At 46.9% G+C, this 13895-nt stretch overlaps 1 protein-coding gene across 1 annotated transcript in view; it reads left to right on the forward strand.

Annotated features, from left to right (window-relative positions):
• LOC108110826 (protein dachsous) overlaps positions 1-10265 on the forward strand; it is a 66573-nt gene extending 56308 nt beyond the window's left edge. The window contains exons 8-12 of the mRNA XM_017220062.2: positions 166-940; positions 1061-1468; positions 1632-2004; positions 4523-5802; positions 5936-10265. Of these exons, the coding sequence (XP_017075551.2) occupies positions 166-940; positions 1061-1468; positions 1632-2004; positions 4523-5802; positions 5936-9297 (6198 nt within the window). The 3' untranslated portion in view covers positions 9298-10265. The remainder of the gene's footprint in view (positions 1-165; positions 941-1060; positions 1469-1631; positions 2005-4522; positions 5803-5935) is intronic.
• The last annotated feature ends 3630 nt before the right edge of the window (positions 10266-13895 follow it).

A 13895-nucleotide genomic window follows, 5' to 3' on the forward strand; every position in this document is an offset into this window, starting at 1 on the left:
TATCGCTAATATATAGCGAAGAACTTTGTAATGGAGCTACAAACTTAGAATAGAAAGTTTGATCTCGAAGCAGATTGAGACTGCCGATTTTAATCACTGATCATAAAACTTAATACCGCAGGTTTTAATTATTGCATTTTATTTTTTCTTCTATGCCTTCCACAGGTGAACGAGGCCACTCCCATTGGCACAATAATCCACAACTTTACGGCCACGGATGCGGACACGGGTACCAATGGGGAGCTCCAATATCGCCTGCTGCGATATTTCCCACAACTGAACGAAAGCCAAGAGCAGGCAATGCCTCTTTTTGGCATGGATTCTCTGACAGGTTCCCTCAGTCTTCAGGCACCCTTGGACTTCGAAGCCGTGCAGGAGTACATGCTCATTGTCCAAGCCTTGGATCAATCTTCAAATGTCACAGAACGGCTGCAAACCTCGGTCACTGTGAGATTACGAATTCAAGATGCCAACGATAATGCCCCGCAGTTTGTTTCCCCAAATACAAACGGTGGCAAAACGGCTTCTCTTTTCATAAGCGATGCAACCAGAATTGGCGAGATTGTGGCGCACGTCGTGGCTGTGGATGAGGACTCTGGCGAGAACGGACGCCTCGCCTACGAAATCACAGGTGGCAATGGCGAGGGCCGCTTCAGAATCAATTCCCAAACTGGGATCATCGAGCTGATTAAGTCTCTCCCACCGGCCGCAGAGGACGTGGAGAAAAGTGGACGGTTCAACCTTGTTATCAGTGCCAAAGATCACGGCAAACCTGAATCCAAGAAAAGCTCTCTAAATCTTCAGCTCATAGTCCAAGGCAGTCACAATAACCCACCTCGATTCCTTCAGGCGGTTTATCGAGCAAGTATTTTGGAGAATGTTCCCAGTGGAAGTTTCGTCCTGCAAGTCACTGCAAAGTCACTTCACGGTGCAGAAAACGGTAAGACTTTCACATTTTAACGAACTATTTATGACAGATTGCAGAAATTTAAATGATCTTTTAAAACTACTACATATATTTTCCAATTCTAAATAATAATTTTCTTACACTATTTTACAGCCAATCTCAGCTACGAAATTCCTGCTGGCGTGGCCAATGATCTGTTTTACGTGGACCCTCAAAGGGGAATCATCACATCCCGGGGCCAATTCGATAGGGAGGCACAGGCCAGTTACGTTCTGCCCATCTATGTACGAGATGCCAATCGCCTGGCCACGTCGTCCCCTTCTGCGGTAAGGAAGCAACGCTCCTCGGACAGCAATGGAGAGGCATCGAATGGTCAGCACTTCGATGTGGCCACTGTGTACATAACGATAGGAGATGTCAATGACAACTCCCCGGAATTTCGGCCGGGATCGTGTTACGGTCTTTCTGTTCCGGAAAACAGTGATCCAGGTGTTATCCACACGGTGGTGGCCAGCGATCTGGATGAGGGCCCAAATGCGGATCTCATTTACAGCATTACGGGTAAGAAGAAATCTTTCGTTAATCTTATTAGTTCGGAAACATTTCCTTTTTAATAAAACAAGTTGTTCTCTTAAGGCACTACACCTTCATTATAAAATTATATAAAAATATACTTCATCTGCTTTAATATGAGTCCGTTATCATTTCCCTCTCTCCCTTACAGGCGGCAATTCAGGCAACAAATTCAGCATCGATGCCTGCTCTGGAGAGCTGAGTGTCCGGCCCTTGGATAGAGAGCAGCAGTCTAAGTACGTCCTGCAGATCCAGGCATCTGACCGGGGGCAACCGAAGAGTCGACAGGGACACTGTAACATCACTGTCTTCGTCGAGGATCAGAATGATAATGCCCCACGATTTAAGCTAAGCAAATACATTGCCAGCGTGCAGGAGGACGCACCCCTCGGCGCAAGTGTGGTGCAGATTAATGCTGTGGATGCGGATTTGGGCGTCAACGCCAGACTCGTTTATTCCCTGACCAACGAAAGCCAATGGCAGTTTGCCATCGACAGCCAGAGCGGATTAATCACCACCGTCGGGTAAGTTTCAGTTGGTTGTACTTAGGGGATCACCTGGGTATCGAATCTGTGGGTCATTGCTTGGCTTGATCTTATCTCGGAGTACGATCTCCACCAAGGACGCGACAAAGAACCATTGCCATAATTTCCTCAACTAATGTGGCATGGAAATCGATGTATCCGAGATATATCAGCATCCTACGCATCCAGCGACAATGTTGCCGATCCGTCTCCTGTCATCGCCGCTCCTCCTATACTCCTTTTGGACACTTTTTGCCCCCAGCTCCTCCTACAGATATTCCTAAAAATAGCTTAAGGTGGAGCTGTAACTTGAAATGGAGTCCAATGTGAATCCTCAATGAGTCCCTTCCTCATGTGTGTTCTTCGATCTTCGTCTTTGCACAGGGAAAAGTTTCTTCAAATATTGGAAAACCGTTTCTACCTCGACAAGAATATGACTTTTACTTTTCAGCTATTCTTTTTTAAACAACAACAAAAGCCAGTGGGAAGTTAATTATATTATATCTCAAGGGAGTTCTGATGTCTAAAATAGTTTTAAAGATTTTTTTCCTGTGCACTTTTGTTGTGGCCTCCTTGGGCCCCCTCTGGTGCAAATTTATGCTTATTGACAATCAATGATGACAACAATTGCTTGTTCCGTCTGACATAGCTCTTGCTCAGTTCCGGCCAAAGGAGATCGCGGAGTTTAAAGAATCCGAGGGGCTGGATGAGAGAAGGGAGTTCCCGAGCAGGGGCACTCGAAATGACAGTAGCGTCAGTGTTGCCATTTATACAAACGCGATCCGCTGTCATGTACCAATTTTTATCTTTCGCTGATTGTCGGCAAACAATAAAAACGAAATCCCCGCCACCGCCGAAAAGCACAGAAATAAAAGACCGGAGTCGAGAATAAAGATCTGCAGCTCCACATGGAGAGGTAATAGCGCACAGAGCAGAATTGTAGAGCAGACAGTCGGACGGACCGAGAGACAATTCGTGACGTTGTTGTTAGTCTTGGCTTGCACTTGGACTTGCAATCGGTATTGGGGCTGGCGACTTGGTCCCTGGATTGCAACTCAGTCTTGGATTTGCTCTTGGACTTGAACTTAAGCCTGGCTTTGCGGTATACACGGGTCGCGGGGAAGCCAAACAGGGAGGAGACAAAAATGCGCCTGCCGCTTGTTTGGGCCAATGTTGCTAGTTTTCATTTTTTTCCAGCCTTAGCTGACTGACTGGCGATGGACAAGCGAGCAGAGTCAAGAGCTTAGGGCTAACCACTGCACTCCGCAAAATAATGAAAACTAATAAGAGGCGAAAATAAATTACTCTTTCCCATTAAAAATCAATCGTGCATTTGTTGATCACTGATTTTTTAAGTAAGATACCTCTAAGTTTAAAGTTATAGGAAAATATTCAACGATATCGCTAATGGCGATGAGAAATAGCTATCTCCTCACCCTTTCACTTCGAGTTAACAGTTAGAGTAAAATTCTTCGACCACTATATTCTTCTTACCCAAATTTTTCTCAGTGAGAGATCAGTCTAGGCCCAATCCCCGACATGGCTTGTTCGCCGTCGCCTGTCCCTCATTTTCTACCCCTTCCTCGACCCCTCCTTGACCAGCCACAAACCCCAAGTCCGCGCCTGATGATCAACAAAAGAAACAACAACCTCGACTGATGACTGACCCTTGAAAGCATTTCTGCTGTTGTTTCACATTCAGGCCAAAAAAGGGGAGGTGGTGAGCGGTAGAACCGAGGAGCTCAGAGCTCTGAGATCTGGACAAGCCAACTCGCTGTTCCTCTGCTTCGGTTTGACTGATTCAATTCATAAAATGGCCCTCTGCCGGGATGAGCTTGTAATTTGCTAAATTCGTTTTATTGGCCAACATGCAAGCGCGGAATGGAATGGCGGCGACTGCCTACCGACTGCAGCGACTGTGGCTGCAACTGCGAAGGATTGTAATCATTTAGGTTTATTATTTGTGGCAGCAAACATGTTCCAGGGGAGCTGGAGCCTCGTGATAGCGATAGGCCGTCCCGACTGCCGGGATTAGTTTTCTGCCCAAGAAGACGAGTCAACTGAGGCCGCAGCACAAGCCAGGCGAATGCTAATGTGAGTGTGCATCTCCAGTGGGAAGACTTCAAACAAATGACTTAATTACCACTCAGCCCCTAACCCCATGCACTGGGGGAAATAGGGCTAAAAATGAGATTATAAAATTACGAATTTAATAATAAAATTAGTTAGCCATTAGCAAAGAAACCGGAGCAAAGCTGCATCAGAATTTCCACGTCATAGTAGTTTTTTTTAACAGTGCAAGCCACCTTGTCAGATTTCTTTCTTCCTGCCTAGATCCATTGCGAATCATTTCGTGTGGCTAATTGTCGGTGGGATTACGATTATACATAATATGTAAGAGAGCAGAGGCTCCCAGAGATACCTAATTAGTGTCGCAAGCGGCGCCCATCGCCGACTGATCGTGTTCAGGCCATTAATTGAATCGTTTCCCCTTTGCCTCTCTCCTCTTTCCCAACAGAAAACTGGATCGCGAGCTGCAGGCGAGCTACAGCTTCATGGTATTAGCCACGGACGGAGGACGTTATGAAGTGAAATCGACTTCGGTTCCGGTGCAGATCAACGTGCTGGATGTTAATGACAACAGACCCGTATTCGAGCGATATCCCTACATAGGACAGGTTCCAGCTCTCATTCAACCTGGCCAAACTTTGCTGAAGGTTCAAGCCTTCGATGCCGATTTGGGGGCAAATGGAGAGGTTATTTACTCTCTCAAGGCAGAAAATTCAGCTGTTAGTGGAAAGTTCCGGATAAATCCGAACTCTGGAGCCTTGAGTGCCTCACAAAGCTTGGCCAGTGAGTCTGGAAAGCTGTTGCAGTTGGAAGTTATCGCCAAGGATAAGGGGAATCCACCGCAGTCCAGCCTGGGTCTTATCGAACTGCTAATAGGGGAAGCCCCACAAGGCTCGCCGGTTCTTCGTTTCCAAAATGAAACCTATAGAGTCAAGATCAAGGAGAATTCCCCCTCGGGAACAAAACTCCTTCAAGTCGTGGCCCTCCGCAGCGATGGACGTCGGCAAAAGGTGCAGTTCTCTTTTGGCGCTGGTAATGAGGACGGTGTATTGTCCATGGATTCCCTCTCAGGCGACATAAGAGTAAATAAGCCCCATCTACTTGACTTCGATCGGTTCGCAACGCCCTCGATGTCGGCTCTAAATCGTGGCAGAGCCTTGCATTATACGGATGAAATGGAGGAACTATCAGAGGAGGATCAAAATAATACCACCCGATCCCAAAGGGCCTTGAGATCCTCCTCCTTTGCCCTGACCAACAGCCAGCCCAATGAGATTCACGTAGTCCTAGTTGCTCGCAGTACAGATGCTCCCTTCCTAGCCACTTACTCCGAATTAGTGATCGAGCTGGAGGACGAGAACGACAACAGCCCAAAGTTTTCGCAAAAGCAATTTGTGGCCACCGTTTCAGAGGGTAACAGCAAGGGAACCTTCGTGGCCCAAGTTCAGGCCTTCGATTCGGATGCGGGTGCCAATGGTCGGATGCGATACCATATCGTAGATGGCAACCACGACAATGCGTTTGTGATCGAACCCGCTTTCAGTGGCATAGTGAAGACCAATATTGTGCTGGATCGGGAGATTCGCGATGTCTACAAACTTAAGATCATCGCCACAGATGAGGGAGTGCCCCAGATGACGGGAACTGCCACCATAAGAGTGCAAATCGTAGACGTGAATGATAACCAGCCCACTTTCCCGCCAAACAATCTCGTCACTGTCAGTGAAGGTAAGTGATGCTTCAAATTTTCCAAATATTTTCCGTGATTTTCCATTAAATGAAATTCCTTTCCTTATCCAACTCTCTCCTTTTATCTTCCCCGTTTAATATTATTTTCCTTCTTAATTACTTTTCTTTTTAGCCACTGAACTCGGAGCCGTAATAACCTCCATTTCAGCCAACGATGTGGACACTAATCCTGCTCTGACCTACCGTCTTGGTAGCGATTCCACATTAGAAACAGAAAACATGTCCATCTTTGCTTTGGATCGATACAGTGGAAAGCTGGTCCTGAAACGTCGTTTGGACTATGAACTCCAACAGGAGTATCAGCTAGAGGTGATTGCTTCCGATGCAGCCCATGAAGCCCGCACCACCCTAACTGTCCGGGTGAACGATGAAAACGATAATGCCCCAAAATTCCTGGCCCTGGAGCCTCCGGCCTACTTTGCCATTCTGCCAGCTCTAACAGAGATCAGCGAGAGTCTTTCTATGGATCTGGAGCTTTTGACAGTGAACGCCTCTGATGCGGACTCAGAGGGCAGTAACTCAAAGGTTACTTACCTTATTGAACCAGGCGTGGAAGGCTTTTCGGTTCACCCGTCCAGTGGAGTTGTGTCTGTTAATATGAGCAGGTTGCAGCCTTCGCAGTCGCCAAGCGGGGATCACTTTGTCAGAATTTTGGCAAAGGATGCAGGTATACCAGCTATGAAAAGTTCAACTCTACTAAGAGTTCAAGCTAGTGACAGTGGGTCAGGACGTTCACAGTTTCAGCAGAACCAATATAGGGCCCAAATCAGCGAGGCAGCACCATTGGGTTCCGTTGTCCTTCAACTGGGACAAGATGTTCTCGATCAATCCTTTGTCATCATCGCTGGAAATGAAGAATCTACTTTTGAGTTGTTACAATCCAAGGCCATTGTCTTGGTCAAGCCCCTGGATAGAGAACGCAATGACCTTTACAAACTTCGTTTGATTTTGAGCCATCCCCATGGGTCTGCCCTTTCGGCTGGAACAAATTCTTCTGCTGGAATCTCAGTGATCATAACCATTTTGGATGCCAACGATAACTTCCCCATTTTCGACCGAAGTGCCAAATATGAGGCTGAGATCAGCGAGCTGGCTCCTCTTAGGTACTCCATTGCTCAATTACAAGCTATCGATGCGGACCAGGAGAACACTCCGAACTCAGAAGTGGTGTACGACATTACCTCTGGCAATGATGAGCACATGTTCACGATAGATCTCGTCACTGGTGTGCTTTTTGTGAACAACAAATTGGATTACGATTCCGGGGCCAAGAGCTATGAGCTTATTATCCGAGCCTGCGATAGCCATCATCCAAGACCACTTTGCAGCCTGCAACCCTTCAGACTGGAACTCCACGATGAGAACGACAACGAGCCCAAGTTCCCGCTCTCTGAATATGTACACTTTCTGGCTGAAAATGAGCCCGTCGGCAGTTCCGTATTCCGTGCTCATGCCAGTGATCTAGATAAGGGACCCTTTGGCCAACTCAACTATAGCATTGCTCCCGCTCGCAGCGACGAAAGTTCCTGGAAAATGTTCAGAGTGGATCCGGAAAGTGGTCTAGTTACATCCGAATTCGTCTTCGACTATGAGCAAAGGCAGCGTTATGAACTGGAGCTCCAGGCCTCCGATATGGGCGGCAAGAAGGCCAGAGTGACTGTTCGAGTCGAGATCGAGTCCAGGGATGAGTTTACCCCTCAGTTCACTGAGCGCACCTACAAATTTGTGTTGCCGGCAGCGGTGGCCCTTCCTCAAGGTTTCGTGGTTGGTCAAGTGACAGCCACTGACGGTGATAGAGGTCCAGATGGCAGAGTGGTTTACCAACTGAGTGCTCCACACTCGCACTTCAAGGTCAACCGCAGCAGTGGTGCCGTTCTTATCAAGAGGAAACTCAAACTGGATGGCGACGGAGATGGCAATCTGTACATGGATGGCCGGGATATCAGCCTGGTTATATCAGCTTCCTCGGGACGTCATAACTCTTTGTCCAGCATGGCTGTCGTTGAGATTGCCTTGGATCCATTGGCTCATCCAGGCACAAATCTGGCTAGTGCTGGTGGATCGTCAAGCGGGTCTCTCGGCGATTGGGCCATTGGTCTACTGGTAGCTTTTCTCCTAATCCTTTGCGCTGCTGCCGGAATCTTTTTGTTCATCCACATGAGAAGCCGGAAGCCCAGGAATGTGGTCAAGCCACACCTCAGCACAGATGCTGCGGGAGTGGGAAATTCCAACAGCTACGTGGATCCCAGTGCCTTCGACACGATCCCAATAAGGGGAAGCATTACTGGAGGTGCGGCGGGAGGTGCCTCTGGTCAATTTGCTCCTCCAAAATACGATGAGATTCCTCCATTTGGTCCGCATGCTGGCAGTTCGGGGGCAGCCACGACATCCGAATTGTCTGGCTCGGAACAGTCCGGCTCCAGTGGTCGAGGATCGGCGGAGGATGATGGTGAGGATGAGGAGATCCGTATGATCAACGAAGGACCACTTCATCACCGCAACGGAGGAGGTGGCGTAGGCAGTGACGATGGCAGAATCTCTGATATTTCTGTTCAAAATACCCAGGAGTACTTGGCTCGCCTGGGTATCGTTGACCACGATCCAAGTGGTGCCGGCGGTGGGGCATCGAGCATGGCTGGTTCCAGTCACCCGATGCATATGTTCCACGATGAGGATGCCACCGCACGATCGGATATAACAAACCTCATATACGCCAAACTCAATGATGTGACAGGAGCCGGTTCTGACCGAGGAAGCAGTGCAGATGACGCGGGAACCACTGCGGGGTCCATTGGAACCATCGGAACTGCCATCACCCATGGCCATGGTGTGATGGGAAGCTATGGAGAGGTTCCTGTCCCAGTGCCCGTTGTGGTTGGCGGCAGTAACGTTGGTGGCTCCCTTAGTTCCATAGTTCACAGCGAGGAGGAATTGACGGGCAGCTACAACTGGGACTATCTCCTCGACTGGGGACCGCAATACCAGCCACTGGCGCACGTGTTTTCCGAAATAGCGAGACTGAAAGACGACACCATATCGGAGCACAGTGGACACAGTGGGAGTGGTGCCTCCTCATCCGCCAAGAGCAAGCACTCCTCTCATTCCTCAGCGGGTGCTGGAAGTGTGGTGCTCAAACCGCCTCCCTCGGCACCGCCCACCCACATACCACCTCCCCTCCTCACCAACGTAGCTCCAAGGGCCATAAACTTACCGATGAGGCTGCCACCCCATTTGAGCCTGGCTCCCGCTCACTTGCCTCGATCACCCATTGGCCACGAGGCGAGTGGCAGCTTCAGCACCTCATCAGCGATGTCACCGTCGTTCTCACCCTCTCTATCGCCCTTGGCGACGAGATCACCATCCATTTCGCCTCTGGGGGCGGGGCCACCCACGCACCTGCCTCACGTGTCGTTGCCACGTCACGGCCACGCCCCTCAGCCCAGTCAGAGGGGCAATGTGGGAACGCGGATGTAAGCGAGACTCGGAGCTGAACTTGCATATAGTATTACTTGCACAACCCCACTTACTCATGCACCAATCACATGCACACACATCGATGATACACCCACACCATCTACAATTGCTGTACATATTACATAATTTACATTTAAGTTAAGATTGCCGTGCACAGATGTCCCACTGAACCAAGTTACCAGTACCCAGTTAGACGGGCAGTAACAAGTATTCTAATTTGGCTTAAACGAAGTAACTTTAGCCCGATTCCTTGGGGCAGAACGCATTGCAATCGCAGCAACGACAACAAAGCCAACAAAGACTCTCTGAAACTCACTTGCTTGCACAGAAAGCCAAAAAGCGAGGAGCAGCAGGAGCCGGAACAGCCATAAGTTGTAAGCATTTAGAGCCTAGACTAGCATCCCATCTGGAACCGAATTCACCCCAATCCGTATCTGTATCCATAGCTTAAGTATCTCATATAAGCATCTGTAACTGTAGCTGTAGCGTAGGACTAATCCTAAACTAGTTTTATGGGAGCAAACCAAGTGCACTTAAGCAGCCGGCAATCCCTGTTTTAAGGGGGATCCGATCAGGCTGCGATTCACATTTCCATCCCAATCCATTCCACGACGTGAGGGGAGAATTGTAAAAAGTCGTTTTAGTAATCATCGGGGAGGAGGAAAAGAGTCCCTTGTATAAAACCGAAATAAAATGGGAACATACCAACGAGTAAGAACGAAGGAGCAATCCGAGTAGGAATCGAATCTGTTTAAGTATATAGCCTAGTTACTAGTTATTATATAGCTGTACATGCCTAGCGTAGGTCCTAGTGTATGTTCACTTGTGTGTGATGCTACTTGTGTAATTTCTACGTTCTAGCAAAAAGCTGTAAAAATGTTCACCATTCTAAGGATCCTCTAGCCGCTAAGCCCGTATATTGTAATAGCTAAACGAAAGCAAGAGAATAAATATTTAAAAGTACAATAAATGAAAATGAAAAATTTAAAATGTTTTCGCGTTTTTTATTAATTTGATTTCGAAAGAAAGGTGAGGAACTTTGGGTCACATGGTACGGGAGAATCTTTAGTACTCCATTAAATTACACATTCACTGGCGAATTGTAGATTTGGACTCCTGAATCCGATAGGATGTGGCCACTTGCTCGTTCATCTAGACACTCTGCAGACATCCCCCAGCTTCATCTGAGAATCAGAGGCCACAGCAACCACACCAACCAAGAACCGACATCCACTTTGTCTTCATTTCAAAGTCGTTGCATGAACTCATTTATTTGTTGCTGATTTCTGGCCTGCACCACACCTCCGCGTGGATCATCACTCTCCAGCCCGCCGAGCGCCCTTGCCTGCCATCATTATCATTATTCGCCCCAGTCCCAAGTTTCACGTCCCAGCCCAAGTCGCAGCTTCACTCTGAGTCCCAGTCTCGGGGCTCGAGTCCGGAGTCCAGTGAGTTATTTCCATTTGCCAGTCTTCGACTCGCGCTCGTATCAATGGCAGCAGATCAACAATGCTGAGCTGAAACTGCTGAAATTTGTTTTTCATTTTTCTTACCTTTTTTGAGAAAAGGAGAGTATCGGTTTTGGTAAGAAATTTTGAACCAGTTTAACTATTTGTTTCTTTGCTAAGCTATTGTAATTCTTTGTCAGATGTCATGAAGAACAAATTAAAATCGCTTTCAAAAGTATTTATTGTAATAAAAATAAAGGGTATTTAGATCTTCGACGCAAAACAAATCTTAGTTTCATTCCTTTTCGGTCACATTTTGCAGGAACGCAAGTTCAGCGCTATCCTTAGTCGGAAGGAGGGCATCTAAACGCTCGTGGTTATTATTAGTAGCAGTCAATTCATATTACAGCGAATACAAATAACGACGAAGCCACCTGGATGTGGATCCGCCAAGAATGGAGGCTAAGGAACAGCCAGAAATGCGACGACGATGATGATGATGATTATGATTATGGGTTGTTGGAACTGCCTAGGTATTCATTTGGGCTACGCATTTTTTGGGGTGTGTACACACCAGACAACAACAAGGATGGAAAGTGAAAAGCCTTAATTTGTTATGGGCCTCATCCGGAAAAGGCAAAAAGCTCAAGCTAAGCCCATGTATCCTGAATGCACTGCCCAAAAAGGGGTAAGGCAAAAACAGATCTTAAAAAAGATTATAAATTTGAGTGTTAGTCCTTCTTTTTCATTAATCAATAGTAAGTTTTTACGTAAAACCATTATCGAACCTACTTATATAAAGGAATTATAATAAATATAAGTTTTGTTCTCCGTGTGAGTTGAGTTAAGAAGCGGCCCTGGCTTGGTTTATTTTTAAAGCCATTTAAGTGGCTTGCCAAGTATGCGCACGTAGATCGAACCTTGGCATTGTTCTAGGACCAGGCATTTTTCACTTGGCCTGTCAAATCGGGACTTCGACAGCTCCGCCACCAAAGTCCACAGACCACAGCCCTGCCCACTTTCAGAGGGCACCACCAGGTGGTGCTAGCTTTGCCAGCAATACTGGATTCTCCTCTGATTGCAAAATAAGTGATTTGCGGAATGCGTGTTAAGGCTCAATTCAGTTACAGATCTCCCCAGTTTCTCCCCTTCCCTTGAACGCCTTATGTTTTTATAATTTGTCAATACATCAAGCTCACAATAAAGTGATTACTGTACGGTGAAAAGGGGTGGATGATCTAATCCCTCATACGAAAATTCAAAATGAAATACAATAATAATTTTATTCCAACTCGAATGGCAGCACTGATGAGCAAATTAAAGCTGCAGCAGCGACAGCAAAGAATCAGAAGAAACGCATCCACACGGACCATCAAGAGGTGCCTTTCTTCAGATCTGCGGATTCTCCTCCTTTTCCGTTTGCAGATTTCTTCCAGAGGCGCGCTTCTGCGGCTTAATAACAATTCCATTAGCGGCTAATGTCTTCATTGCAAGTGTCAGTTTTGGCAGGGCAGGGGCGTCGAGCGAAGGGGTGACGCTAAACTGACTGGCCGGGCACTGCCCAAGTCGCCATCCCCAATCCAATCCGCTGGACTTAAGGTCCATCATCGGTGTTAAATTCAGCGACTGGCCATGCAACACACTATGAAAAATCTTATCTTATTTTTAAATATCTTAAAAACTTTCAGATACAAACCAGCTAAAATTGGTGTTTATTGTATTTTGCACTTTCGAATTCCAACTTCTTATTTTTCAAGTGCAGAATTATGGCTTTCAGAGCATGCAACCGCCCCAAACGCATCCTCATCTCTCTACGATCACCCGACCTGCAGCCTTGCCATCTTCTCCAACTTCTTCCCGGCTTCTGCCTCTCATCTCGCATGTCAGTTTAACACTTTTGAATCCTTTGAAGTCCCAGCCCGACTGCGTTTTATTGTCCAAAGTTATGGCAATGGCAATGGCTGCACTAATAAGCTCGTCCCTCTCCGTTTCCATTCTGAAAACCCATTCCCATTCCCATTCCCATTGCCATTCCGATTACGATTGCAGTCCCGGATCATTGGCATTAGCATTCGCAAGTGGCCAACAAATGCGAAAATAATTGCTGCCACGAAATAAATGCCAGAAGGGATAGAGGGGAATGGAAGCCAATTGCTGGCCATCGCTAATTGCCGACTTGATTGGAAACGATCGGGGCAAGATGAGGGATCCGGCAAAGAGAACAATCACAATAAACAGACTTTTATGAACGAATGAAATCAGGTTCCCAGCTGGCCATTTCCGTTTCCGTTTGATGTGGGAGGAGCTGCAAGAGACCGAAAGACCCTGAATGAGAGATCACTGAGATCGCGGATGAGCTGCATCAAAGGTTGGAGAGCCGACGGCCCAAAAAAAAAGTATAAAAAGCAGACGCCAAATGTAATTCGATACGTTTGAGAACTGCACTGGCGCCGACAGAAAAGCCAAAAAACAACAACCATGAACCCACCAAGGAAGAGGCCACCGTCTGTCCCAATCTCAGCCGAAAAGCTTGTATTTCTTCGCTGATCCCCAGTCCAGGATCCAGAATCCATTAGAGACTGACAAGCAAACGCCGCATAATGGAACAAGCGCATTCGCGGCCATAATGGCAATAGAATCATCCGCCAGGCCGAGCAACCAGCCACTATAACGCCATCCATCTATCCATCGACTCAAGGAACCCAATCCAATCCCAATACTGCAACAAAGGTAGCCATTAAAATATAATAATAGTTGTTCTTTTTCAGCTGCTTTTGACGGCTACACTGTACAAAATATTAAATTTAAATGGAAAATGAAAATTAAATAGATAAAAGTTAAATTTTTGAAAATAAAGAAGCTATGTCAGGTTATCTAATAAAATTGCATTTCTCACATTCATCTTTTGTGGTAAAATTTTAAATTATTTAAAATTATCTTCGGTAACAGATTTTCTCTCTGTGTCTAGCGAGAACAAAAGGAGAATCATCTGCTACTGTGGCCAAACAATTTGGACACACACCGACGAGGCGATGATAGAATCTCATAATGCAACTTCGGATCAGGGGAATAGAGGGCCTTTGAAAGGGGTAGGTGGCAGGCTGCTGGCTAACGTCAAAGCCAAACAAGAACAATCTATCCAAATGTCCA

Source organism: Drosophila eugracilis, unplaced genomic scaffold, assembly GCF_018153835.1.
Source record: "Drosophila eugracilis isolate 14026-0451.02 unplaced genomic scaffold, ASM1815383v1 contig_2152, whole genome shotgun sequence".
Taxonomy (NCBI): Eukaryota; Metazoa; Arthropoda; class Insecta; order Diptera; family Drosophilidae; genus Drosophila; species Drosophila eugracilis.